The sequence below is a fragment of the Moschus berezovskii genome, chromosome 6 (assembly GCF_049115385.1).
Source record: "Moschus berezovskii isolate FMDL1 chromosome 6, NW_MosBer_1.0, whole genome shotgun sequence".
Lineage (NCBI taxonomy): Eukaryota > Metazoa > Chordata > Mammalia > Artiodactyla > Moschidae > Moschus > Moschus berezovskii.
The window spans coordinates 109224567-109251861 of NC_142465.1; the positions used below are offsets into that span (position 1 = coordinate 109224567).

General features: G+C 43.4%; 1 protein-coding gene across 2 annotated transcripts; it reads left to right on the forward strand.

Moving 5' to 3' along the window:
- Nucleotides 1-36: 36 nt before the first annotated feature.
- Nucleotides 37-26688, forward strand: AKAP3 (A-kinase anchoring protein 3). 2 transcript variants are annotated; one of them, XM_055395255.2, is made up of 4 exons: nt 37-1310; nt 11416-11511; nt 16956-19295; nt 26355-26688. In XM_055395255.2, the coding sequence occupies exons 2-4, from the start codon at nt 11416-11418 to the stop codon at nt 26508-26510; spliced, it is 2592 nt and encodes an 863-aa protein (XP_055251230.1). In that variant the 5' UTR covers nt 37-1310; the 3' UTR covers nt 26511-26688. The 2 variants fall into 2 exon arrangements, with proteins under 2 accessions (XP_055251230.1, XP_055251232.1); XM_055395257.2 differs by having other exon boundaries at nt 16983-19295.
- Nucleotides 26689-27295: the final 607 nt, after the last annotated feature.

The window sequence follows — 27295 nt, forward strand, 5'->3', positions numbered from 1 at the left end:
GGGGCGGGTCGGAGGGTGGGGTGGACGGTGGCTCAGAAGAGCGCGTAGGCAACCGCGGGAAGGGGTTGAGGGATGTGAGGGAGACCGGGAGGAAAGGCGGGGAAAAGAGGCGAGTCTTGAGATCCGAGTTCCATGTCGGGAGCTGACCGTAAAGGTGACGTCGGAGTATCGAGGAACCTGAAGTTCAGAGTAAACCGCAGACCTGGTCAAGGGCAGCAGCTCAGTTCATCGCTTCCTGAAAGTGTCCTCTGGGGCGGCCCTTGAGCCCTGGAAGCTTTTCCAGGAGAGAGCTGGGGCCTCAGGGGACTGGAAAGGGCGGGGACGCGGAGAGGAAAGGTGAGGGAGAGAAATACACGTGAGGAAGGATGCGTTCGTGGAGGATGAAGTTCCGTCCCCCCGGGCCTTGGCACTTGCTGTTCCCTTTTCCTGCGGCGTGTCACGAGCTCGAGTCTCTGCTCGTGGGTGACCTCGGAGACGACTTCCCTGACGTGTTGTATCATTCCACCTGTGTTTTAAGTACTATGATTTACCAAAGCCCTTATCTCACCACCCGACATGAATCCAGGGATTCTTAACTTGGACTCTGACACGGGAGCGGGTTTCCAGAAGTCTGTGAACCTCCCGAAATGTCCTGTAAAAGTTAGTAGGGCTTCCCCGGTGGCTCAGCGGTAGAGAATCCGCCTGCAGTGCATGAGACCTGTAGGAGAAACAGCTTTGATCCCTGAGTTGGAGAAGCTCCCCTGGAGGAGGAAATGGCAACCCACTCTTGCCTGGAGAATCCCCATGGATAGAGGATCCTGGCGGGCTACAGTCCATGGGGTGGCAAAGTCGGACATGACATGGTTCGCACACGCCATCTGCACATTTTTCTAAGAAGAAACTCAAGATGGCTCTCTCTAGAGCAACGGGTGTGTAATATTCTTTTAATTGTGGATCCTTGGGAGTTTGCATTGTTCCAGAAAGTAGTTTTTAGAGCTTGCCGAAATTCCAGAAAGAGAAGATAAATCCTTTCTTCGTGGCAGCCTCTCAAGATCCTGGAATAAGAACAGCGATCAGCAACATATCCTGAGACATCTACCTAGGGCATATCAGAAAACAAGCTCCTTTGGGGGAATCTTTCCAGACTTGGTAATTTCTTCAGTGCTTTGTGTTTTCAGGAAGAAAAGAGGGTGCCTTGCCAGGATGAACAAAAGACATGTAGTGAGTGGAAGTGGCTTGTTCCTAGGTTTGCAAGGTTGGTTGGTCCCACTCTGCCTCACCCCCCTACTACTTACTGACCTGTCATCTACCAAGTGAATTGGAAGAGGAAGGTAACTTGATTATATCAAAGATGTTTCCTAATGCTGCACTCATATTTCATGGCTTCATCCTGTGTTCACTCAGCACTTACATTTTGCTAATGTTTGATTTTGGAGTCCATATGAATAGAAACAGTTTCCTGGTTCTGGTAAATTGACAGATCCCACTGTCATCAGTCACAATCCTAACACCTGTGTACTACTGTCAACTATATTTCATCTCCAAGTCAAACAATATGCTCAATACTAGTTTCAAGGTGGCATGATACTGTTGAAAGATCTTCCACTTAAAAGTCAGAATATTAGAGCCCAGTTCTAGCCTACCAGGTATGTGTGGTGAACTGGGTGAGGTTCTACACCTGCCTCCCTGGATGGGAGGAGTGTTTGGGGGAGAATGGATACATGTATATGTATGGCTGAGTCCCTTCACTATTCACCTGAAACTATCACAGTGTTAATCAGCTATACCCCAATACAAAATGTTCTTGGTGTTAAGAAAATAAAAGTTAAAAAAAGATTCTGCACCTGGTGAACAGGCAAAAGAACACCTGTCCTGTTTCCTCAGAACGTTACTGTGAGGATCAGATGACATGGATGTGAAGGTGCCTTGTCAGCTACAAAGTGCCATGCCTGTGTACATGCTTTCGGTTTACATACCACTCAAGTGTCAGGATCATAAACTGTTAGAGCTGGAAGGGATCTTAGTGCCGTGGTAAAGAATCTACCTGCCAGTGCAGGAGATACAAGAGACTCAGGTTCAATCCCCAGGTTGGGAAGATCCCCTGGAGGAGGAAAGGGCAACCTACTCCAGTATCCTTGCCTGGAAAATCCCATGGACAGTGGAGCCTGGCAGACTACAGTTCAAGGGGCCCCAAAGAGTTGGACATGACTGAGCATCTGAACGAACACACAGGATCACAGAATATCAGAGCTGGAAGGGTTCTTAAGAGATCAAGAAGCCAAATTTCTTTTAAAGATAAAGAAACTGAAACATAATATAAAAGGTCATCAATACATAACTTTGTTGAAGGAAGCTTGTAATAAACCAGTAAGTCATTTTAAAACGTATTAACAATTTTAATCTTTACCCTATTGCCATGCTCAGAGAGTCATTAAGCGTACCTAACATTGGAAGGACTGATGCTAAAGCTGAAACTCCAATACTTTGGCCACCTCATGCAACGAGTGACTCATTGGAAAAGACTCTGATGCTGGGAGTGATTGGGGGCGGGAGGAGAAGGGGACGACAGAGAGTGAGATAGCTGGATGGCATCACCGACTCTATGGACATGAGTTTGGGTGAACTCTGGGAATTGGTGATGGACAGGGAGGCCTGGCGTGCTGTGATTCATGGGGTCACAAAGAGTTGGACACGACTGAGCGACTGAACAGAACGGAAGGTATTATAACGTTCCAAAGAGAATGTACGAGGAACAAAGTCTCCTCAAGCCTAGAAATTTGCCAGCTAAATGCTGTTGGTCCAGTTAATCTCAGTACTGTTTTCTCAGGTCAAGAGTTGTAGTACTACTATATCTCTGACCTCACATTTATTATAACCCAGAGGTGATCAGTTTAGGCAAACTATCTCAGAATGATTTTTTAATGAAAGAGGCTTATAATTAAGAGTCCAAGTTGGATCCCACAGAATGAAGTGATTCCATGGGCTTTGCATAAAAAATTTAGTAGACCCTCAGTTCTTTTTTCTCTGCACCCATCTGGATGTGATGCTGCCTAATACTTATTGTTCTTTTTAGTGGAGGAAACTTGGCATAAACTATGCCCCTTGGCATGAACTATGCCCCTCTCCTGTGTGTGTGTGCTCAGTCATGTCCAACTGTTTGTGACTCCATGGATTGTAACCCACCAGACTCCTTTGTCTATGGGATTTCCCAGGCAAGAATACTGGAGTAGGTTGCCATTCTCTTCTCCAGGGTATCTTCTCGAGGCAGGGATGGAGCCTGGGTCTTCTGCATTGGCAGGTGGATTCTTTACCACTGAGCCAACCTGGGAAGCCCCTTCCCCCTCCCATATTCCCTACCAAAAAGTAGAAACTTAAACAAGAAAATCAGTCTGGAGAAAGCAAGCCCAGTTCTTCCAAACTGAGCGTCAGGGCCTTGCAGTGTGTCTTCGCCCCTCCCCTTGTCTGAGGACCACTCACTTTCTGGCAGTGTCACCACTGTTGCTATAGAAGCAGTGATATCACCAGCCGTGATTCTGATGTCACTCCCCAGTCCCAGCAAGGGGGAGGTACATGGAAGGCTGGGGGAGGAAACAAGATCTTGAGCTGAGCACGAGCATCCCAGCATCTTTGTTGACTTTAAGATTATCTTCTGGAGTCTTCTGTGGTTCATTCTTCCAGTGCTGCAGAGGTAGGAGATCCCACTGGACTGACGAGACAGCCCATTTTCTGATCTTCTGTGGTTAAAATGGAGAATTCAGTGACAAGGAATGGGTAACTTAACATTCAACTGCACCTCCCTCTTGTCCCAGTTAATGTCACGTCAGGATCTTCTGGAAATAGATGAGCCTCTCCTTCAGCACAGTGATAGTAGATGGTAGCTACCTACCATCTTTGCTGTTAAAGTTTAAATTTTGTTTCAGATGGACTAGATCTTCTTGGCCATACTTTTGCAGACATGAGGGAGTCTGCTTTTCAATTTCATGATCTAACTGGAAGCTTGACTACCTGCTGACTTTTCCTATTCATGTGTGGACTATTCCAAAAGTTGGGGGTGGGGTAGATTTTCTTTGTTTTTGTTTGTTTGTTTGTTTGATTTTTTCCAGCGCTCTAATAGCAAAATCAGATTAGTATTGCTCTGAGTCCCAATTCTCATCCACTTTCATCCTCTTATTTCTGACTCCTTGGCTAGACAACAGAATATATATAGCAGAGGTATATATAGGGTAAGGCAGAATATATATAGCTATGTGGAGAAAACATCTGTACTAACAGGGCAATGGAGGGAGAAGTTATTAACAAGGGAAAGTGAAAATATAGGAAATCCACAGGAAAGCTTTACACTGAATGGTACCACTGAGAAAAAGATACACACAGAGACAGTCTTCTAATCCTTAAACAAAATCGCGTGAGATTGATTTCATCAACAGCCAAATTTATGGAGTGTCTACTGTATGCTTCACATTTAGAGAAAGGGAATGAGAGAGAAAAACATATTAGAGTATATTCTCCTTTTTTAAAATTAGTAATAAAAAGTGATCTCAGTTCAGTTCAGTTCAGTCACTCAGTCATATCCAACTCTGCGACCCCATGAATCACAGCACACCAGGCCTCCCTGTCCATCACCAACTCCCAGAGTTCACTCAAACTCATGTCCATCGAGTCGGTGATGCCATCCAGCCATCTCATCCTCTGTCATTCCCGTCTCCTCCCGCCCCCAATCACTCCCAGCATCAGAGTCTTTTCCAATGAGTCAACTCGTCGCATGAGGTGGCCAAAGTATTGGAGTTTCAGCTTCAGCATCAGTCCTTCCAATGAACACCCAGGATTGATCTCCTCTAGAATGGACTGGTTGGATCTCCTTGCAGTCCAAGGGACTCTCAAGAGTCTTCTCCAACACCACAGTTCAAAAGCATCAATTCTTCGGCAGTCAGCTTTCTTCACAGTCCAACTCTCACATCCATACATGACCACGGGAGAAACCATAGCCTTGACTAGACGGACTTTTGTTGGCAAAGTAATGTCTCTGCCTTTTAATATACTATCTAGGTTGGTCATAAATTTCCTTCCAAGGAGTAAGCGTCTTTTAATTTCATGGCTGCAATCAGCATCTGCAGTGATTTTGGAGCCCAAAAAAATAAAGTCTGACAAAAGTGGTCTAGTAAATTTCAAAACTTGATCAGATACCTTTCAACTCTGCAAAAGCTTCACATACGCTGCCTGTAATTTGAGTATTTCTGCGAGCTTAGGAACCTTGAATAAACAGGAGCTCTTGCTTATGACGAACACAGGAAACATGTCCTGAGATGGAACTAGGGTCTGAGATACAGCTCCATAATGAAGCCCCTCTATTATTTAAGCCTCCCTGGCTGGCATTCATGGTTTGCACTCCTCAGTTACCACTGAGGTGATAATCACATTGACATTTTAAAGGAACATTTTAGGTCAGTCCTTCTATTGTTCCATTGGGCCCCCCTATTGGCCATAGGAAAAATTCTTAGCTTCCAGAAGGTTAACCTGCAGAGCTGTAAATATCTCAATGAATCTATTGGTTGGTTTTAATAGTCCCTTTATGGGTGTCATTTTCCTTATCTTTAAAATGAGAATGTTACAATAAATGATTCTCAAGGTCCATTTATCTTCACACTGTGTATAGTTAGCCTTCTTTCCTCATCAAAGTTAATAGATAACAGCGTCATTTCTCTCATTTATTTTCCACTTAATTCCAGGATATTACTCACCCACTTTGAAGTTAGGAAATGGATGAATCCACTCATTAACTCAAATCTCTAGATTTTCTTTTTCTCTTTTCCATTTCATTATGAGACATGTGTACATATTTAGAAGTCAATACCACTACCATCAAAAGGCATTTAAGTACCTTGTTATATACACTATTATCCAGGACAATTTAGGGAATTTAAAGTCTAAAACAAACTTCATTGATGCAAACAAACATGCAGAGGATATAGAAAATAGAATAAAAACCTCTGGACATATGTAGGTGGAAGTATTTGCTGAATCTATGTAACGAGTAAGTGTGAAATAATTATAAGAGCACCTTTGAGATAATTGATTCATTTTTATTGTTGGGTTGGGAGATCCATTAATAAATCATTGGATAAATATTTATACCTTCAGTAAGTCTCTGGGGTGAGCATATTAAAAGGAGTCAAGATTTGTGAACGCCTTACCACCCTGTCAAACATGAGCAAGTCACTTCTTTTTTTCAGATTCTCCAGTTTAAGGAAGAAAGAAAAAATGAGGTATCCAGAATTAGCAATAGGCAGTATTCATCTATTTATTCATTCAGCAGACAATTATAAGGAAGATAATTGGTCTGGAAGCTGATTTTGACATTAATTGTGAGTTCCCTTTGTCACAAAAGGACTCACTCCTCTGACTCCTCAGAGGAGAACTTACAGTGCTTTGAGACGCACCAGCTCGGGGCACTTACCCTCCATTCTAGTTACTGAGCTTCTCACTTCCTATTCAAGCCAAGTTTGAGATTAGCTGAAAACTTTCCGCGTCCTTGCTGTTAAATAAGTCTGTCTGCCAATGATTGGAAAGTGGAGAAGAACAATAGTCATTTCAGAAATAATTGGTCAGATGGTAAAACACTTGTTGTTGAAAGGTTGTTGCTGAACCACGAAAAGATGCTGGGATTCTTGGCCTCTGGAGGAGCAGAATTCGATCTGGGGCCAGAGACGAGTCTTGATTGCACAGAGCTTTTGTGTAATAAAGTTTTATTAAAGCATAAAAGGGATAGAGAAAGCTTCTGACATAGACATCAGAAGGGGCAGAAAGAGTACCCCCTTGCTAGTGTTAGCAATGGAGTTATACACTCTCCAATTAGTTATTACAATGAGTCAAAAGAATGTCTGGAGGTTGTAAAGACCTCATTAGACCTACTCCCATAATTTACATTTTAAGATAACAGGATTAGCAGGAAGGTTTTTTCCAGAGACTGTCCTCAAGCAGGATACATTATCGTTATATAATCCTAAGGAATGTAGAGGGGAAAAAAGTTTGTCCTTTATTCCTCCTTGAGAATTCCAGACCCCCCTCTCTCCTTGGGGACCCCTGGACTTCTTATCAACCTGCCTAGGAAATGACTCTCTCATTGTCATGTAGGAACCATGAGACTGTAAGAATGATATCTGTACTTTGAATGTGAATATCATTTTGTGCTCATCATTTGTGAAAAATAATAGGTCAAAATCATTTGGTAATGAGAGTAATAAAGTTCATAGTAATATTAGTCATTTTTATTTGTGTCTTTCCATTGCAGATTCCTTATATTTCATGGAAGGAGGGGTGGGTAAACTTAGGAATAGTGAAGACAGCAAGAAATTAATCCAGAGCTTTCCTCATATCTCAGAACCTGTCCTCAGTAAGAGTAAGTGACCACACAACTTCCCTACTTTCTGTTCTTCATTTTCATCCCTGCTTTTTAATTGTGCAGTATAGCCTAAATAGATGCGGAAACAGTGGAAACAGTGTCAGACTTTATTTTGGGGGGGGCTCCAAAATCACTGCGGATGCTGATTGCAGCCATGAAATTAAAAGACGCTTACTCCTTGGAAGGAAAGTTATAATCAACCTAGATAGCATATTAAAAAGCAGAGACATTACTTTGCCAACAAAGGTCCATCTAGTCAAGGCTGTGGTTTTTCCAGTGGTCATGTATGGATGTGCAAGTTGGACTGTGAAGAAAGCTGATCGCCGAAGAATTGATGCTTTGAACTGTGGTGCTGGAGAAGACTCTCGATCCCTTGGACTGTAAGGAGATCCAACCAGTCCATTCTAAAGGAGATCAGTCCTGGGTGTTTATTGGAAGGACTGATGCTAAAGCTGAAACTCCAATACTTTGGCCACCTCATGCGAAGAGTTGACTCACTAGAAAAGACTCTGATGCTGGAGGAATTGGGGGCCGGAGGAGAAGGGGACGACAGAGGATGAGATGGCTGGATGGCATCACCGACTCAATGGACATGAGTTTGAGTGAACTCCGGGAGTTGGTGATAGACAGGGAGGCCCGGTGTGCTGTGATTCATGGGGTCGCGGAGAGTCGGACACGACTGAGCGACTGAACTGAACTGAACTGAGGTGACGCTAGTAGTAAATAATCCGCCTGCCAATGCAGGAGACACAAGAGATGTGGGTTCGATCCCTGGGTCAGGAAGATCCCCTGGAGGAGGGCATGGCAATCCACTCCAGTGTTCTTGCCTGGGAAATCCCATGGGCAGAGAAGCCTGGTGGGCTGAAGTCCATGGGGTTGCAAAGAGTCAGACAAGACTGAGCAACTGAGCATGTAGCCTAAATAAATCAGTAGATCCTATTGACATTGTCATGTTCCATTAGAAGCCATGCATTAAGATGAAATGTAAATCGGAGATTAAGAGACTTGCACTGTCAACAGTCTAGGCAACCTGTTTCTAAGTCTTTTGTTTCTTTGGCCCAGGAACAGTGCCTTCCATTTCTTAATTCATGGTGATGATTCAAGCATATGAATATTTACATAAAACAATGAGCTGCTGAGAGACAAAACAAGGTTTAACTTCATAGACAGTAAAAACTTTATTGTTAGGGGTTTAAAAAAACATTAAAATAAGGTACCAAGAAGCTTACAAAATCTCAGAAAAAAGTGTTTCAAAGAATAAACAATTGTATTTCTGGAGCTAGCAAGTCTGTTGCAGAGAGGATCTCTCCATATAAGCCCAGGGATTTTCAATTCTAGGTGTCCGTTAGAATCACCAAGGAGCTTTTAAGAAATTCAATGCTGGGACTTCCCTGGTGGCCCAGTGGCCAAGATTCTGGGCTCCCAATGCAGGGGGCCTGGGTTTGATCCCTGGCCAGGGAACTAGATCCCATATGCTGCAACTAAGACCTCGTGTGTGCAAGCATACTCGGTCGCCTCAGTCGTGTCTGACTCTGTGTGACCCCATGAACTGTATCCCTCCAGGCTCCTCTGTCCATGGGATTCTCCAGGCAAGAATACTGTAGTGGGTTGTCATTCCCTCCTCCAGGAGATCTTCCAAACCAAGGGATCGAACCCATGTCTCCAGTTGCTCCTGCTTTGGCAAGGAGATTCTTTACCACTGAGTTACCTGGGAAGCCTAAGACCTGGTGCAGTCAAATAAATATTGACAAGAAAAAAGAAAGTTTTATCCACTTGTTTCCAAACCCTGAAACCAGTGAAATAAGGTTCTCTGAGGATTAGTCTCTCCGATTCGGTATTTTAAAATAGTTGATTCAGGGTTTTTAAGCAAGATCCTTCTAAGGTCTAATCACAATGTAAAGCCCATGGCTTGTTCAAGGAATCTATTGTATCACAGTGTAAGGAAGAGTGAAAGAAGTTCTTTCCCCAGATCAGTGACCTAAGTTAGTGATTGGGGTATAAAACAAGTCCACATCCTTTTGGGAGCGTGAACAGGTAGCTCTTGAAAGATCTTATGCTGCTTCTGCTAAGTCGCTTCAGTCGTGTCTGACTCTGTGCGACCCCATAGACGGCAGCCCGCCAGGCTCCCCCGTCCCTGGGATTCTCCAGGCAAGAACACTGGAGTGGCTTACCATTTCCTCCTCCAGTGCATGAAAGTGAAAAGTAGTGAAAGTGAAGTCGCTCAGTCGTGTCCGACTTATAGTGACCCTATGGACTGCAGCCTACCAGGCTCCTCTATCCATGGGATTTTCCAGGCAAGAGTACTGGAGTGGGGTGCCATTGCCTTCTCTGGAAAGATCTTGTATTTTCTTTTTAATAATTACCCATAATGTTTTGTGCAACGAAAATAATAAATGCACTTATTGTTGTTGTTCAGTCACTCAGCTGTGTCCAACTCTTTGCCACCCCATGGACTGTAGCCCACCAGGCTCCTCCGTCCATGGGATTTCTCAGGCAAAAATACCAGAGTGGGTTGCCACTTCCTTCCCCAGGGGATCTTCACAATCCAGGGATTGAACTGGATTTTTTTTTTACCAGTGAGCCACCTGGAAACTCACATATAAATAAGTTTAAATTGTGTATAATCTATGTTTGAGTTGTGTTGGTTTTGTTTATGGGGGAGATGTCTACCCTCCACAAATAAAACCTAAAGTCCTTTAAAGCAAATATTTTCAGTTAACCAGACGTTCAATCACGAACAATGCTCCATTTATTTCAAGCAATTATTTATACAACATAATTTCACTGTTAAAAAAATTTAAGATAAGCTTTTGGACTTTATTTTGACAGAATTTTAAGCCAGTGTATTTGTTAAAAAACAAGATATGAATATGTGTGTCTATTCACAAAGATGTTTTGGGGGCACTGAGGAGAAAAACATTGGCCATCTCATTCCACCTTGTTTATTGAGAAATATAGGCCTAAGCAACACTTAACAACAAAAGAAAGGAAACTTCAGTGAGGAAGCCTGAAAATGGAATTCTGACTTGACAAAAGAGGGCAAAGCAATGCTTCTCATACTTGTAGGTTATCGGTGGGCAAGTATAATAATTAGTCACATTTCCAAGAACTATCAGATAAGATGCAGTGTTGCAGAAAGTCGATGAGACTGAGCCCACAGTCTAACCCCCATGGATTAGGGGTTGGTGCTCACTGGTGAGATGAAGTAGTGAAAGCAGTAAGCATAAGCAGTTCTTTCAAGAAAAATGACTACAAATAGGAAAAGGGAGAAGCAGGAGCTAGAGGAAGGCTTGGGATGGGAGAATACATGTAAAATAACGATCAGCTTCCTGGAAGACCAGGTAGATGGTGGTGCCATGACAGAAATTAGGAAATAGAGCAAAGGGTTGGGATGGTTATGAAAAAACCAACATCAGCCAGGACATCACTACCTCCAAGGCCCTTTGGATGGTGCATAAGACATCTCCCTTCTCTTGCCATTCAGAAGTTTGGCGGAACCATGGAGGCTGAGAATTCCCCCAGGACTTCTGACTAACTGGAAGAGGGATTACTCTTAAGGAAGCCATCCTAGACTTACTGCTAATATAAGTAAGTTAGTCCTCTAGAAATCAATTACAACAAAGCCTACATTACTTAGAAATGTTGGTGGGGCAAGAGCAGAGAGGGAAAAGTCAGTTAATTCTATTTTGATCAAGTTGAGCTTCGAGCATATACTGAAAATCCAAGATGTGAGAGGGTGGTCAAGCTAGGACACAGAATATGCTCAGGTTTGTTCACAAGCAAATCTGTATTAAGCACCTCTAGAAGACACCAGCCTCTGATCTTGCACTAGAGATACATGTTCTAAGGAAACCTTTCTGTGGTTTGGAGCTGAGAATGCAGAGGTCCAGAGTTCAGTGGGTCTGAAGTAACTCTCAGGACAGATGTCTGTGGAGAGCATCACTCCTGTTTTCCTAATCTCAGCCATTTGTCTTATTACTCCTCACTTCCACGAAACTAGCCCTTTTGATGATCCTTCTCCTTTTTTCTATTTCCAGATGTCGGATAGGGTTGACTGGTTACAAAGCCAAAATGGAGTATGCAAAGTTGACGTCTATTCCCCCGGAGACGGTCAACCCCAAGACTGGAAAATGGTAAGGGTCAGCCTCCTTATAAATACAGAGTTGGGAATATGTGGGGTGCCATTAAGAGTAGCCTTATTCTCTCCACCACCACCTCTTTTTTTTCCTTCATATTTTTGGCCACACTGGCTGCAGCATGGGGTCACAAAGAATCGGGCACGACCGAGCGACTAAGCCACAACAACAACAGGCTTATTGTTTTTGTTATGTGAAACATTATGGGTAATTACCAAAAAGAATTAGTTCCCTGACCAGGTATCAAACCCATACCCCCGGCAGTGGAAGTGCAGTATCTTAAACACCAGACCACCAGGGACGTCCCACCACCTCTTATTTTTGAAGATGAAATTCTTGGGGGGAAAAGGAATTCCTTTAAAACAAAAAAATTCCATGTGTAATTTTGGGGGGTAAAAAATCTTATAATATGATACTTAGTAGGAGAAATATGCCACATTTAATGAAAAAAAAAAAACATGTATAACAGTCATAAAACTTTAGTCTTTTAACAGAAAGAGACTCAAACAAAACGTTCTCAAAGTTTATATATGTGTAGGATACCTCAAAATTCTCAGAATTATAAACTCTCATCTAAGTGATATTGTTCTGCCCTCATCCTTCAACAAACATTTATTCCACACTTACTTAGTATCAGGCATTGTTAAGTCAGAATCCCGTCAGAAAAGGGAAACCACGTCAGTAATTTAATACTAAAAAACTACTCAGTAAGAGGTATTTAACTAAGTTAACTACTAAAAGCTGTGAAAGAGGATTCTAATAAGAGATCCAGAAGTGGTGAATGCAGAAAGCAGCTACTAACCCTAGGCTGAAGGAGTGAATGAGGAAGAAAGTTAAGGCTTTACAAAGTCCCCTTGCCCTCAACCAAGGCTGCTTCAGATCTCCCTGGAGAGCGTGCCCTGCAGCAGGACAGCAACCTGAATCCCAGTGTGCTCAAGACACTCAAGACACAGGTGGCCAGAAGGGAAGCCCCTCCCTCCTGTGATGACCAGGTAGCGCCCCCCCAGTGCCCTCTGCCAACACAGCCAGTCACCCAAGGAGAAATGTTTAAAGGGTCCAGCTGCAGAGTCACAAAGCAAGACCAAAAGGATAGACTTGGACTTGAGAGACAGTAATGAGTGACTGGAGCAGACACTGTGCTGAGTCTTCGGGTCAGAGATGCAAAACTAAACTCACCTGCCCAGAGAGTAAAGATCCCTGCTCCTTCCAGCTGGGCACAAAGTTCCACGCTGATTTGGGCCTTAACGTGAGCAAAAAATACTAGCCAAGTAGATTTTCTGTTGTCTCTCATCAACAGTAAATAGATCTCTATAAACCACTAATCCATTAAAGAAATCACCAAGTGGCGAGATAATAAAACCAAACTTCTCAAGCATTGCTGCCACCAATGATTGCTGGCTGTCGAAGGACCAAAATGAAAACCGAAAACTAGATTAGTAGAGAGGAAAATTAAAATGGCTCCTAAAACACCATCTCTGGGGGGGCCAAGAAAGTACTCCCATGATGACCTTCACCTCTGTGAAGCAAATCTGTTGGACATCTTGACAAAGATTTGCAAAACTGTTAAAAGATCATTTTCGGAGAAAGGTGAAATAATGACTCACCTATAAACATAAAACAGACTCCTGAAAAATTTTATTTAACTTATTAATGATATTTTATTTAATTCATTAATGGTGCAGTTCTAAGGAGAGTCCAAAAAAAAGAGATATGTATGTAGATCGGGAGTATTGGAATGAACTGTGCAAATGGAAGTAAAACTGACATCCTCCAAAGTGGGAGAGAAAGTCAGTAATTCTTTCCTGGTCAGAATTAACGTGTGTAGACAAAAATTATACTGCATTGCTAATAGTTATCTATAGTTTCCAGAGTTATCAGGTATTTCCAAGAGAATCATAATCAGAAAATGTGGAGGAGTATGCTAATAGATTGTGCAGAGTTTTCTACTCAAGTACAAATTTTCTTATAGTAGCTATTATTCAAGTTAGGAGAACAATTTAGAGGACTTTGAACCAAGTTCTGTGGCCCACAAGCAGCTTAAACCAGGCTGTAGAGGTCCAGCTGCTTTTGTCTTCTTCCCAAGTCATCCAGACATTACAGTAAGTAGACTGTTGACTGTAGGGGTGGAGAGTGCCAATTTCATAGTCTGAACTGGATTTGAATCCTGGCCCCCACCATGTGCTAGCTGTGAGATGCTGTATATATATATATGTGTGTGTGTGTGTGTGTGTGTGTATATATGTATATATGTATCTGTATATGTGTGTGTATATATATATATATATATATATACAGGGCTTCCCAGGTAGCTCTAGTGATAAAGAATCCGCCTCCCAATGCAGGAGACACAAGAGACGTGAGTTCAATCCCTGGGTGGGGAAGATCCCCTGGAGGAGGAAATGGCCACCCACTCCAGTATTCTTGCCTCGAGACTCGCATGGACAGAGGAGCCTGGAGGGCTACAGTCCTTAGGGTCACACAGAGTCAGACAAGACTGAAGTGACTTAGCACTTAATGCATATATATGTGTGTGTATACATACACACACACACACACACACACACACACACACACACACACATCCTCTCCCTTTCGGATTTTCTTCCCATTCAGGTCACCACAGAGCATTAAGTAGAGTTCCCTGTGCTATATAGTATGTTCCCATCAGTTGTCTATTTTACACATAGTATTAATAGTGTATATGCGTCAATCTCAACCTCCCAATCCCTACCACCTCCCCCTTTCCCCTTTTAAAATACCAAATTATTCTTTAAAGATGAGCAGTACTTGTGGTTATCCTCAGAGAGATGTAACTCCAATACTTACAGTGATCCCTTACATTTGATGGTAAATAGGGCAGCAGCAGCAGGACACTTTCACATACATTCTTATTTTAGCCTATGTGCAAATGAAGATTATAAATTAGGTCAACATATAAACGTGTGCATATGCTTAGCACAGCTAGCATCCACCAAAGACTCTGCATTCACTCAAAACTAATAAATTGTCCCACAGATATTAATTCCTCATTTACAAATCAGAGTCTTAACCTAAAGCATCCCCAGCAGTCCACTGGAAGCCACTGAGCATATCAAGATTGTGCTTGTGTAGCCTGGCAAAGTGATTAATTATGCACCACTGTCCTTGAATTTTCTGATATTTTGAAAACTATACTTGTAATGAAAGTGAAAGTGTTAGTTGCTCAGTCGTGTCCAACTCTTTGTGACCCCATGGACTGTACCCTGCCAGGCTCTTCTGTCCATGGGATTCGCCAAGCAAGGTGAAAAGACAGCCTTCAGAATGGGAGAAAATAATAGCAAATGAAGCAACTGATAAAGGATTAATCTCCAAATTATACAAGCAGCTCCTGCAGCTCAATTCCAGAAAAATAAATGACCCAATCAAAAAATGGGCCAAAGAACTAAACAGAAATTTCTCCAAAGAAGACATACAGATGTCTAACAAACACATGAAAAAATGCTCAACATCCCTCATAATCAGAGAGATGCAAATCAAAACCACAATGAGATACCATTTCACACCAGTCAGAATGGCTGCTATTCAAAAGTCTACATGCAATAAATGCTGGAGAGGATGTGGAGAGAAAGGAACCCTCTTACACTGTTGGTGGGAATGCAAACTAGTACAGCCACTATGGAGAACAGTATGGAGATTCCTCAAAAAATTGGAAATAGAACTGCCATATGATCCAGCAATCGCACTCCTGGGCATACACACCGAGGAAACCAGAATTGAAAGAGACACGTGTACTCCAATGTTCATTGCAGCACTGTTTATAATAGCCAGGACATGGAAGCAACCTAGATATCCATCTGCAGACGAATGGATAAGAAAGCTTTGGTACATATACACAATGGAGTATTATTCAGCCATTAAAAAGAATACATTTGAATCAGTTCTAATGAGGTGGATGAAACTGGAGCCTATTATACAGAGTGAAGTAAGCCAGAAAGAAAAACACCAATACAGTATACTAACACATATATATGGAATTTAGAAAGATGCAAATGATAACCCTGTATACGAGACAGCAAAAGAGACACAGATGTATAGAAGAGTCTTTGGGACTCTATGGGAGAGGGTGAGGGTGGGATGATTTGGGAGAATGGCCTTGAAACACGTATGTTGTCATATGTGAAACGAATCACTAGTTCAGGGTCAATGTATGTTATAGGATGCTCGGGGCTGGCATGCGGGGATGACCCAGAGGGAGGATAAAGGGAGGAGGGAGGTGGGAGGGGGGTTCAGGAGGGGGAACTTATGTAAACCCGGGGCAAATTCATGTCAATGTATGGCAAAACCAACCAATATAATATTGTAAAATAATTTGCCTCCAATAAAAAATAAATTAATTACATTAAAAAAAAAAGCATACTGGAGTGGGTTGCCATTCCATTCTCCAAGAGAATCTCCCTGACTCAGAGATCGAACCCGGGTCTCCATCATTGCAGGCAGATTCTTTACTATCTGAGCCACGAGGGAAGCCCTATACTTGTCACAAGAGACCTAAATAAAACAGATCAACCATAAAAATAGTAATTAATAGCAATAGATGAAAAATCTGATTTAGTCAAATTTGAACTCTGTAGCTGATGAGGGTCAGATCTTAAGGATCTGTGTTGTTAGAGGTGACACAGTACAGTGGCTGAGAGCAGGATCTTAGGAGTCACTGGTCCAGCTGGAACTCCTCCTCCACCAGTGATTAGCTGTGTAACCTCTGGTAAGTAACTAACTTAATCCCTCAGTTCTTCAATTTCCTCTTCTGTTAAAATGTGGATAATAAGAAAGCTAGCATTTAAGTTTAATGCCAGAATAATAGTGGCTTTCTAGGTGCCTCCGTGGTAGTCTGCCTGCCAATGCAGGAGATGCAAATTCAATCCCTGGTTAGGAAGATTTGCTGAAGGAAGAAATGGCAACCCACTCCAATAATCTTGCCTGGGAAATCCAGGCAGAGGAGCCTGGTGGGCTACAGTCCATGGGCTTGTAGAGTCAGACATGAACTGAGGACACATGTGCACACACAGAATAATATTAAATGCGGCCCTAGTTTTAAAGTACTCAGAACAGTGCCTGACATATAGTAGGTGGTGGTGGTGATTTAGTCAATCGTGTCCAACTCTTTCGACCCCATGGACTGTAACCCTCCAGGCTCCTCTGTCCATGGGATTTCTCAGGCAAGATTACTGAAATGGGTTGCCATTTTCTTCTCTAGGGGATCTTCCCGACCCAGGGGTTGAACTCTGGTCTCCTGCATTGCAGGCCGATTCTTTACTGATAGCCACTAGGCTCATATATAGTGAGCACTCAGTAAATATTGCTTCCATCTGTTGGGTGAGGAGTTGAGATGTGAGAGGGGCGATCATTTTTGTGACTGCTTTTTGAGGTTGTCCTGAATATCCTGTGTCTTTACTTTGTTATAGTCGGATGAATCCTTGTCTATTTTTAAGGAAGCCTCACACGATCCCATCAGAGTGCTCAGCTGGCTCCGCAGAGACCTGGAAAAAAGCACAGCAGGATTCCAAGACGTTAGGTTCAAGCCCGGAGAATCATCACTTGGCAGGGAAATGCTCAGCCCAGGAGACCCGCGCAAAGGTTTCTGCATGGACCACTACAACACCACCTCCAGGGGCAGTCCAGGGAGGCTGCATTTTGAGATGAGTCACAGACAGAACCCGTCCCAGGGCCCCGGCACGCACACCGGCAATGGGAGCTCCATAGATGAAGTCTCCTTCTACGCCAACCGCCTCACAAATCTTGTCATCGCCATGGCCCGCAAGGAGATCAACGAGAGGATTGACGGCTCTGAGAACAGGTGTGTCCACCAATCAGTATACATGGGGGATGAGCCCCCACCCAACAAGAGCCTGAGCAAGGTGGCATCGGAGCTGGTGAATGAGACCGTCACTGCATGCTCCAAAAACACCCCATCGGATAAGGCTCCAGGCTTTGGTGACAAAGCCTCGGGGACATTTCAGAGCCCCCCAAATTTAAAATACAAAAGCACTTTGAAGATCAAGGAGAGCACCAAGGGAGGCAGGGGTCCAGACGACAGGCCTGGCTCTAAGAAGTCTTTCTTCTACAAGGAAGTGTTCGAATCTCATAACGCAGGCGATGCCAAAGAGGGAGGAAGGACCTTACCAGCAGAGAGAAAGATGTTCAGAGGGCACGAAAGGCCCGATGACCTCACAACTTCCATCAGTAAAGGGATCATGACCTATGCCAACAGCGTGGTGTCCGACATGATGGTCTCCATCATGAAGACCCTGAAGATCCAGGTGAAGGACACAACCATTGCCACCATCATACTGAAGAGGGTCCTGATCAAGCACGCCAAAGAGGTGGTCTCCGACCTCATCGACTCCTTCATGAAGAACGTCCACAACATCACAGGGACCCTCATGACGGACACAGAATTTGTCTCAGCCGTGAAAAGAAGCTTCTTCTCTCATGGAAGCCAGAAGGCCACGGACATCATGGACGCCATGCTGGGGAAACTCTACTCGGTGATATTTGCCAAGAAACCCCCTGAGACAGTCAGGAAAACCAAGGATAAGTCTGAAAGTTACTCCCTAGTCTCTATGAAAGGGATGGGTGACCCTAAACACCGAAACGTCAACTTCACCTCCAGGAAATCAGAAGGTAAAGTGAGGGAGAAAGTATGCACCCCCATGCCCAAATCTGAGAAGGAGAAGTCCTGTATGGAAACTCTGGGGGAACACGTTATCAAAGAGGGGCTGACCCTGTGGCACAACAACAAGCAGAAGGAAGGCATATCAGCATGCTTCCAGGACTCACCCTTCGTAACTCCCAAAAGACAGTATAAACCTGTGCCGGACTTTCCCCCGGGGTTCCCTTTTGACCCCTGCAACTGCAGCCTCCCTATGCAGTGCCCAGAAAAACCTGAGAATTTGGTGTGTGACTTGGACTCCTGGGCCAAGGACCTGCTTGTGTCTGCCTTGCTTCTGATCCAGTACCACCTGGCCCAGGGAGGAAACACAGATGTACAGAGCTTCCTCGAAGCTACTGGCACCTCCAACCTGTGTCCCCCTAAGTCCCCGGCCGTTTCCCATGAGTCCAGCCTCCAGTCTTCCCAAGTGGGTGCTGACCCAGAAGAAGTGGAAAAGAAGGACCTAATGAGCGTTTTCTTCAACTTTATCCGGAACTTGCTCAGTGAGACCATTTTCAAGAGCGACCATAGCTGTGATCCCAAGGCAACCAAGGAAGACAACAGCCCCCAGTGTGAAAGACCTGTCACCCCTTCTCCCACCAAATTAAATGAATGTGATGAGCCTGGGGGTGCATTTGCAGGGCTCACCAAGACGGTGGCTAACAAGCTTGATGGCCACATGAACGGGCAGCTGGTAGACCATCTGATGGACTCAGTGATGAAGTTGTGTCTCATCATTGCCAAGTCCTGTGACTCTCCGTTGGCAGAACTGGGAGATGACAAGTCCGGGGATGCCAGCAGGCCGACATCAGCCTTCCCAGAGAGTTTATACGAGTGTTTGTCCACCAAGGGCACAGGGCCTGCAGAGACGCTCCTACAGAATGTTTATCAGGCTATCCACAACGAACTGAGGAGTCTATCAACACAGCCCCCCGAAGGGTGCACAGCACCCAAAGTGATCGTCAGCAACCAAAACCTGACTGACACGGTGCCGAACAAGCAGCTCCAAGCCGTTCTTCAGTGGGTAGCTGCCTCTGAGTTCAACGTCCCTATTCTGTACTTTTCCGGTGACAATGAAGGAATCCAGGAGAAGGTAAGGCAGTAGAGCCAGGGGTTTGGGGAAGATTGATTAGGATCAATTAGGGTTTTAAGTGCTTTTTCTTTCTAAATGGGAAGATAGCCCCAAGAAAGGTAGGATGGGAACAGTAAACATTCAAAGCTTAAAACTCATAGCCTACCCAATGGGTAAATTAAAACTAGATTTTGCCCAATAAGAGGTGTGTCAAAGGTGTGTCAAAAAATATATACATTTTTTTTTCCTCTTTCTTTCTGTGTATCTAGATGGGAATGCACAAATAAGGAGCCTCCAAGTGAGTTGGTAAAAGAATCAGAGTAAGGTCTGGGCTCAGACTGAACCCTGGGTAGGACAGCTTTGGCCAAAGAATGAGAAAGGAGATGCTGGGAAGCGTCCCAGGGATGTGTTGGCTGGGGGCGAAGGGTTTAGATTCACGGTGTTTTCAAGCCTATCATACCTCTTCCTGCTGGTGATCTAGGAGCCACTGGGGATTTGAAGGGATTCAATAAATAGCATCCCTCTTCCCCTCACCCTAAGTTCTGAAACAGTTGATGAGTAAGACTAAAGAATAAGGCAGACAGAAAATCAGCTTATTATTGTTCTTACTGATAAAGGTAAATGTGCTTTCTACCTCCTTTCTTCTCCCAGTTTAGGCCTCAAAACTGCTCATGGCGGGGGAGTTTTGAGTCTGGGAAACTTTCATTTATGTGGCTGGTGCTGCATGCTGATGCGGGGGAATTCGGAGACCAGCCCCAGTACACGCGGTCTCTCTCCCCGTCTGTCTCTCAGGGCTCCTGTTGTTTTTCCAATATCACCTCCTCTCAGTTAAGAGAAGTGGAACAATACCAGTTAAGTAATAGGAGGTGGCACCAGAGGCCGGGGTTATATAAAAAGCATTCATCTTCTTAGAAACCAGAGGATATGGAGCAAGAGGCTTTCTCTGTTTGATGCGTGGGGTTAGTAGCGCTTGTAACTGGGTTACTTGGTGTATCTGATGACCAGGAAGACCCAGGACTGTACTGCACACAGAACAGGCTACACTCAGCCTAAACGAGAAACTGTCTCTCCTGTTGACTTGCTCCTTTTGCAGCAACAGTACTCTGTAGGCTTGTTCCTTGCGTGTCTGTGCACCAATAGCGTTGGCAAGTGCAGAACTTAGGCTCCACTCCTGACCTACTGAATCAGAACCTTTAGCAAAACCCCCAGTTGGTCTGTGTGCCTGTTCCATGTTGGGCCAGAGGACAGAACATGGAGATCCAATCTTAGATTTATCCCGAAGAGTACTTGCTTGGCAAGTTCTGTCTGTTCACAGTTTTTCCAGTCTGTAAAACAAATTATTTTGTGTGTGTGCTTAGTCACTCAGTCGTTTCTGACTCTTTGCAACCCCATGGACTCTAGCCTGCCAGGCTCCTCTATCTATGGGATTCTCCAGGCAAGAATATTGGAGTGAGTTGCCATTGCCTTCTCCAGGGGATCTCCCTAACCGTGGGATCCAACCCAGGTGTCCTGCATGGCAGGCAGATTCTTTACTCTCTGAGCCACCAAATTATTTTTGTAAGTTGCAATGAGCAGAGGAGCCAATGTTCAGGAAAGTTTTAGACTAATTTAAAAAATCTAAAAACAAGTATAGCTTTCACATGTACAGTGTGTGAAACAGGCTTTGTTCTGAAACCATCTTTTAAGTCAACCTCATCCTATGTAACAATCATAATACATTCTGGTTTTAGATTATTTTGAATTAGAATGTCTATGATACAATTCTCTAGAATGAGACAATAGACTTTCAGGTTTCCTTCTACATACACACACATTTTCTTAAAGGAAAAGAGTGGGATACATGGGCAACAGCACATGCAAATGTCACCTAGTGAGTAGATTTGTCCTGAGCAGCAGCATTATTTTTAAGAAAAGTTGGATGGCGCATACATCAAAGAAATTATGTAAATATGAGTTGCGAATTTTTTTTGGAAAGAGACTTAATTAATATAGGCAACTATTTTCATGCTAATGCTGGTGATTAAATCTGGTAATACCAGCATATCCATGAGCCCAGTTCCTTTAAACAAATTTGTATCCATTTTGAAAAACTATTGGTCACGCCCTGCAGCATTTAGGATAATGGCTCCCTGGCCAGGGATGGAACCCAGGCCCCCTGTATTGACAGTGAGGAGTCTTAACCATTGGACCTCCATGGAAGTCCCTGTATCCATTTTTGAACAGGTAATATGTGCATACTTCAAAATCCAAAGGCACACATAAAAAAAGATGCACAATTAAAATAAAGGACTTTTTCTCATTTTTGTCTCCCCATTCCATGGCCCTCCCTGGAGAAAACCATTCTGATCAATTTCTTGTTTATCTTTCCAAAACTGCTTATGCAGCATACAAGTTAATACATATTTGTTGTTCAGTTGCTATGTCTGAATCTTTGCAACCCCATGGACTGTAGCCCACCCAGGCTCCTCTGTCCCTAGGATTTCCCAGGCAGGAATACTGGAATGGGTTGCACTTCCTTCTCCAGGGTGCACCAATTCGCACACCTAATGAGAGCACCTGTTTCCCGCATAGTACCTAACCTACGGGTCCATGCCAGACTTTTGGTCTTTGCCAAGTGTTGCCTTATTTTGCACTTATCTTTTTAGGAATGAGGGTGAATATCTTTTCATGTGTTTAAGAGCCATTTTTGTTTTTTAAAAATATTTATTTGGCTGCACTGAGCCCTTTTTGTGAACTTTTAGTTGTGGCATATGGAATCTAGTTCCCAGACAAGGAATCGAACCCAGGTTCGCTGCCTTGGAAGTTCAGTATCTTAGCCACTGGGCCACCAGGGAAGTTCCTAAGAGCTGTTTTTGAATTTCCTTTTTCATGGATGAATCGTTTGTTTGTAAACTCTGCCCATTTTTTCCTGCTAGGTTGTTGGTCTTTTTCTTATGGATCTGTGAGAGTTTTACATAATACAAAGAAAATAACCTTTGTGATGTTACATATGATTTATTAATCATTTGACTTTTGATTGATGTTTCGTTTTGTTATTTTTGCCATGAAGAATTATTTTAAATGTTTATGTGATCAAATATGATAGTTTATCTTTTATTTTTCCTAGATTTTGTCTCATATTTTGGAAAACATTCTCCACTACAAGAACACATTCCCCATGTGTTCTTTCCTCTAGTACAATTATGATTTTTTTAAAAAAGTTTAAGGCTTTGATACATTTTGAATTCATTTTTATACAAGGTGTGACATAGGGATTCAGTCTTATTTTTTTCCAAATACCTATATGTCTTTGTTTTTTCCCTAAGCTTTCTATTTCCCATGAAGTGATAGGACCAGATGCCATGATCTCATAGGACTAGAGACTCCTTATTTCTCTGTCTCAGAATTTTCTAGGCTATGTTTCTCAGTTTCACCCCCAGCCACTGGTAACCATCAACCTGCTATCATTACAGATTTGCCTTTCATTTTGGAAAATAATGGAGTTATACAGTGTGCAGCCTTTCCCATCTGGCTCTCCACTATGAGCATAAGGTTTCTGAGGTTTATCCATGTTGCAGTATGCATCAGCAGTTCATTCCTTTTATTGCTGAATAGAATTTCATTGTATATGTTTTCTCTATCGACTTACCAATTAATAGACATTGGGGTTATTTCCATTATTTTGCTATTGTAATTAATGCCTCTATGAACAGTCACATACAAGTCTTTGTGTGGATATACATTTTCACTTCTCTTGGGTGACAGAGTGTAACTGCTGCATTTTATGGTAAGTATAATTTCTTAAGAAACTGTTCAACTGTTTTCCAAAGAGGCTGTACCATTTTATATTCCTACCAGCAATTTCATTGATTTCAATTTCTCCATTATTCTGTTCTGTTTTTATTATAACTGTTATAGTTGGTTTTGATTGTGGATTTAATTTGACATACATACATTTTCACTTCTCTTGGGTGACAGAGTGTAACTGCTGCATTTTATGGTAAGTATAATTTCTTAAGAAACTGTTCAACTGTTTTCCAAAGAGGCTGTACCATTTTATATTCCTACCAGCAATTTCACTGATTTCAATTTCTCCATATCCTCATCAACATTATTCTGTTCTGTTTTTATTATAACTGTTATAGTTGGTTTTGATTGTGGATTTAATTTGACATACATACATTAAAATGACTAAGGATGTTGAGAATCTTTTTATGTGCTGATAAGCCATTCATATATAATCTCTGGTGAGTTGTCTATGTAAATTATAAATCTTTTGCCCATACTTTGACTGGGTTGTTAGAAAGTTACAAAAATTCTTGATGTATTCTGGATACAAGTCCTTCACCAGATATATATATATTTTGTAAATACTTTCTCTCAGTCTGGAGCTTATTTTTTTACTTAATGGAGTGTTTCAAAGAGCAGAAGTTCTTAACAATGACATCTAGTTTAGTTTTTACCTTCATTGCTTGTACTTGTGATGTCATATCAAATAAACCTTCGCCTAACTCCACTGTCCTCTACTGGAGGCAGTTTTGCCCCTAAGGAACATTTGGCAATGCCTGGAGACGTATTTTGTTGTCACAGCTGGGAAAGCAGGGGAGTCTAGCAGGGAGAAGCCAAGTGAAACTGTTAGTCACTCAGTCGTTCTCCAACTGTTTGAGACCCCACAGGCAAGCAGACTAAACATAACTAACTGTTCAGTCTCTGGGTTGGGAAGATCCTCTGGAGAAGGAGATGGCAACCCACTTCCCAACCCAGAGATTGAACAGTTAGTTATGTTTAGTTTGCTTTTCCTTTTTGTTGTTTTTTTTATTGTCTTTTTTTGGGTTATTTTTAAACATATTTCAGTGTTCCATTTTGATCTATCTGTTGTGTTTTGCTATATCTCTTTGTGTAGTTTTTTAGTGGTTTCTCTGGGTACCACAATACACATACTTAACTTGTCAGAGTCTACTTAGAGTCAACAGTGACCACTTAGGCTAGAATGTAGAAATCTTCCTGCCCTATGGGGCCCTTCACCCTTCTGCCTGAGCTGCCATTATTTTATGTAATTAGCTGCCTAAAATCTATTTAATTCAATTGCCTAAAATCCTTAGGCAATATTATTTTTGCTTTCAACCATAAAACATATTTTAAAGAATGGAGGCAAATCGTTCATCATTTATCCTGAGATTTTTACCATTTCTGTTGTTGTTGGTTTGCTCCTCATGTTCCCAGTTTCCTTCTGATACCATTTTCCTTTTGTGCAAGGAAACAGAACGCATTCTTCTGGCAATGAATTATCTTAATTTAATCTGAAGTTTTATTTGCCCTTCATCCCTGAGGCATACGTTTGCTGGACATAGAATTCTGGTTTGACAGATCTTCCTGTTAGTGCTTAAAAAGTGCTGTTTCACTCCTCTGTCCTCTGTGGGTTTTGATGAGAAATTTGCTGTCATTGGTATTGCTGTTCCCTCATGTATAATGTGCCATTTGTCACCGGCCACTTTTAGATCTTTTCCCCTTTTCTTTCAGTTCAGTTCAGTCACTCAGTTGTGTCCGACTCTTTGCGACCCCATGGACCGCAGTATGTCAGGCCTCCCTCTCCATCACCAATTCCTGGAGTCCACCCAAACTCATGTCCATTGAGTCGATGATGCCATCCAACCATCTCACCCTCTGTTGTCCCCTTCTCCTCCTGCCCTCAATCTTTTCCCAGCATTAGGGTCTTTTCAAATGAGTCAGCTCTTCGCAGCAGGTGGCCAAAGTATTAGTTTTCAGCAATTTGATGGTGATAGGTCTTGAAGTGAATTACTTCATCATATTTCAAGTTCACTATACTTCTTGAATTTGTCTGTGTATCTGTTAGCAAACTGGGGAAGCTTTCATGCATTATTTCTTTAAATATATTTCTGCACTGCCCTTTCTGTTCTCTAAGGTCATAAATGTAAAACCCCCTGGAACTGTCCCACAGGCCCTTGAACTCTGCCTATTTTCTGAATCATTTTGAAGGCGGCTTCCCTGGTGGCTCAGAGGTTAAAAGCATCTGCCTGCAATGCCGGAGACCTGGGTTTGATCCCTGGGTCGGGAAGATCCCCTGGAGAAGGAAATGGCAACCCACTCCAGTATTCTTGCCTGGAGAATCCCATGGATGGAGGAGCCTGGTGGGCTACAGTCCATGGGGTCACAAAGAGTCAGACACGACTGAGCAACTTCACTTTCACTTGTTCTATCTCTTACACTGTTCAATACGGTTAATTTCTATTGCTCTGTCTTCGGTTTTCCTGGGTTTCCTTACTCATCTCCATCTATTTAGTCTTCATTTTGGATTTGGTATTATTGTTTAGCTGTACAATGACCATCTGTACAATGAGTCTTCGTTCTGTCTCCTCTTTGTGGAGACTTGTCTTTCCATGTTTCAAGAGTATCCTTATGCACGTCAGTCTCTGCCTGGAATGTCCCCTGAAAAAGCACCTGGTATTTGGCCTGTTAATCTGCCTTTTGAACTTCTCATAGTCAGCAGAACGCACAAAATGGAAAGCTGGTTCATTTGTTGCCACACGGATTCCAGATGAATGCAATATACTGGGCTCATATGAGAATACTTGCTTGGGCTTTTCTCATTTTATGCCTGGGAAGAGAATTTAACATAGGATTCAGAGACTTGGGTATGAGCAGTGCCTCCGCTAATTTCTGGCACTGTATTACTGACAGCCGTCACCTCTCGGGGCAACATTTCCATGGGGGCTGAATGCATATTTGAGTCACCTTCCTGCTCTATCATCCCAGGGTCCTCTGGCCTACGGGGCTGAGAAAGCAGCACCTACATTGTCCTATGGCTCTTTCTCTCCTGTCCGTGTTGGTCTCTGTACGGTGATGGGAGCCCATTTTATGATGTTACAGTGAGCTTAAGAACTTCAGAATCCTTAGAAGGCATGAATACCATTGACCAAACAGCCACTGGAAGCAGGAAGTCTTTATCTTTGTGGGACACCTTCCATATTACGGACAGGGGGTTGTCGTTTAAATGAAGAGCAATGAAACCCACTTTGTCAGACTAGCCAGCGAGTGTCCCGGCTCTGCCTCCTCGACTTCCGCTTTCTCTCCCTCCCTCAGCTACTTCAGCTCTCGGCAGCCGCGGTGGAAAAGGGGCGCAGCGTAGGTGAGGTTCTCCAGTCGGTGCTGCGGTACGAGAAGGAGCGGCAGCTGCAAGAGGCGGCGGGCAACGTCACACGGCTGCAGCTGCTGGACTGGCTGATGGAGAACCTGTGACGGGGGCGCGCCGCCGCCCCGCCTTCCCGCAGTGGGCCCCGCCCTCGCCCCGCCTCCACCCTCACTGCCGCGGCCCCCCTCTCCCGCTTCGCAGAGCCCCAACGTCATCTGCATACCGCTCACATCTAAGACATGTCATCGTGCGCTAGTCCCTGGATTTTGCAGATATTCTTGTCCATGCGAGCAAGGGCGTAAAATAAAAATTACAAATAAATTTCTCCGAGTGTTTGGTTTCCTTGGGATCCAATGGGACCAACGCCTGCGTGCTAAATCGCTCAGTCCTGTCCGACTCTTTTGTCAATAGTAGCTATGGTCAATTAAGTCTCTTCAAGGAGAATGTCCTTTATTATTTAACCTATATGCATGCATCCTAAGTCACTACAGTCATTTCTGACTCTTGCAACCACATATAGTCCACCAGGCTTCTCTGTCCATGGGATTTCCCAGGCAAGAATCCCAGAGTGGGTTGCTATTTCCTACTCCAGAGGACCTTCCCAACCCAGAGACTGAACCCACGTCTTGTCATGTCTCCTGCGTTTGCAGGCCAGTTCTTTACTCCTAGCGAGACCTCAGTCAGTTCAGTTGCTCAGTCGTGTCCGACTCTTTGCAACCCCACGGACTGCAGCACGTCAAGCCTCCCTGTCCATCACCAACTCCCCGAGTTTACCTAAAACCATGTCCATTGAGTCGGTGATGCCATCCAACCATCTCATCCTCTGTTTGTCCCCTTCTCCTCCCGCCTTCAGTTTTTCCCAGCATCAGGATCTTTTCCAATTAGTCAGTTC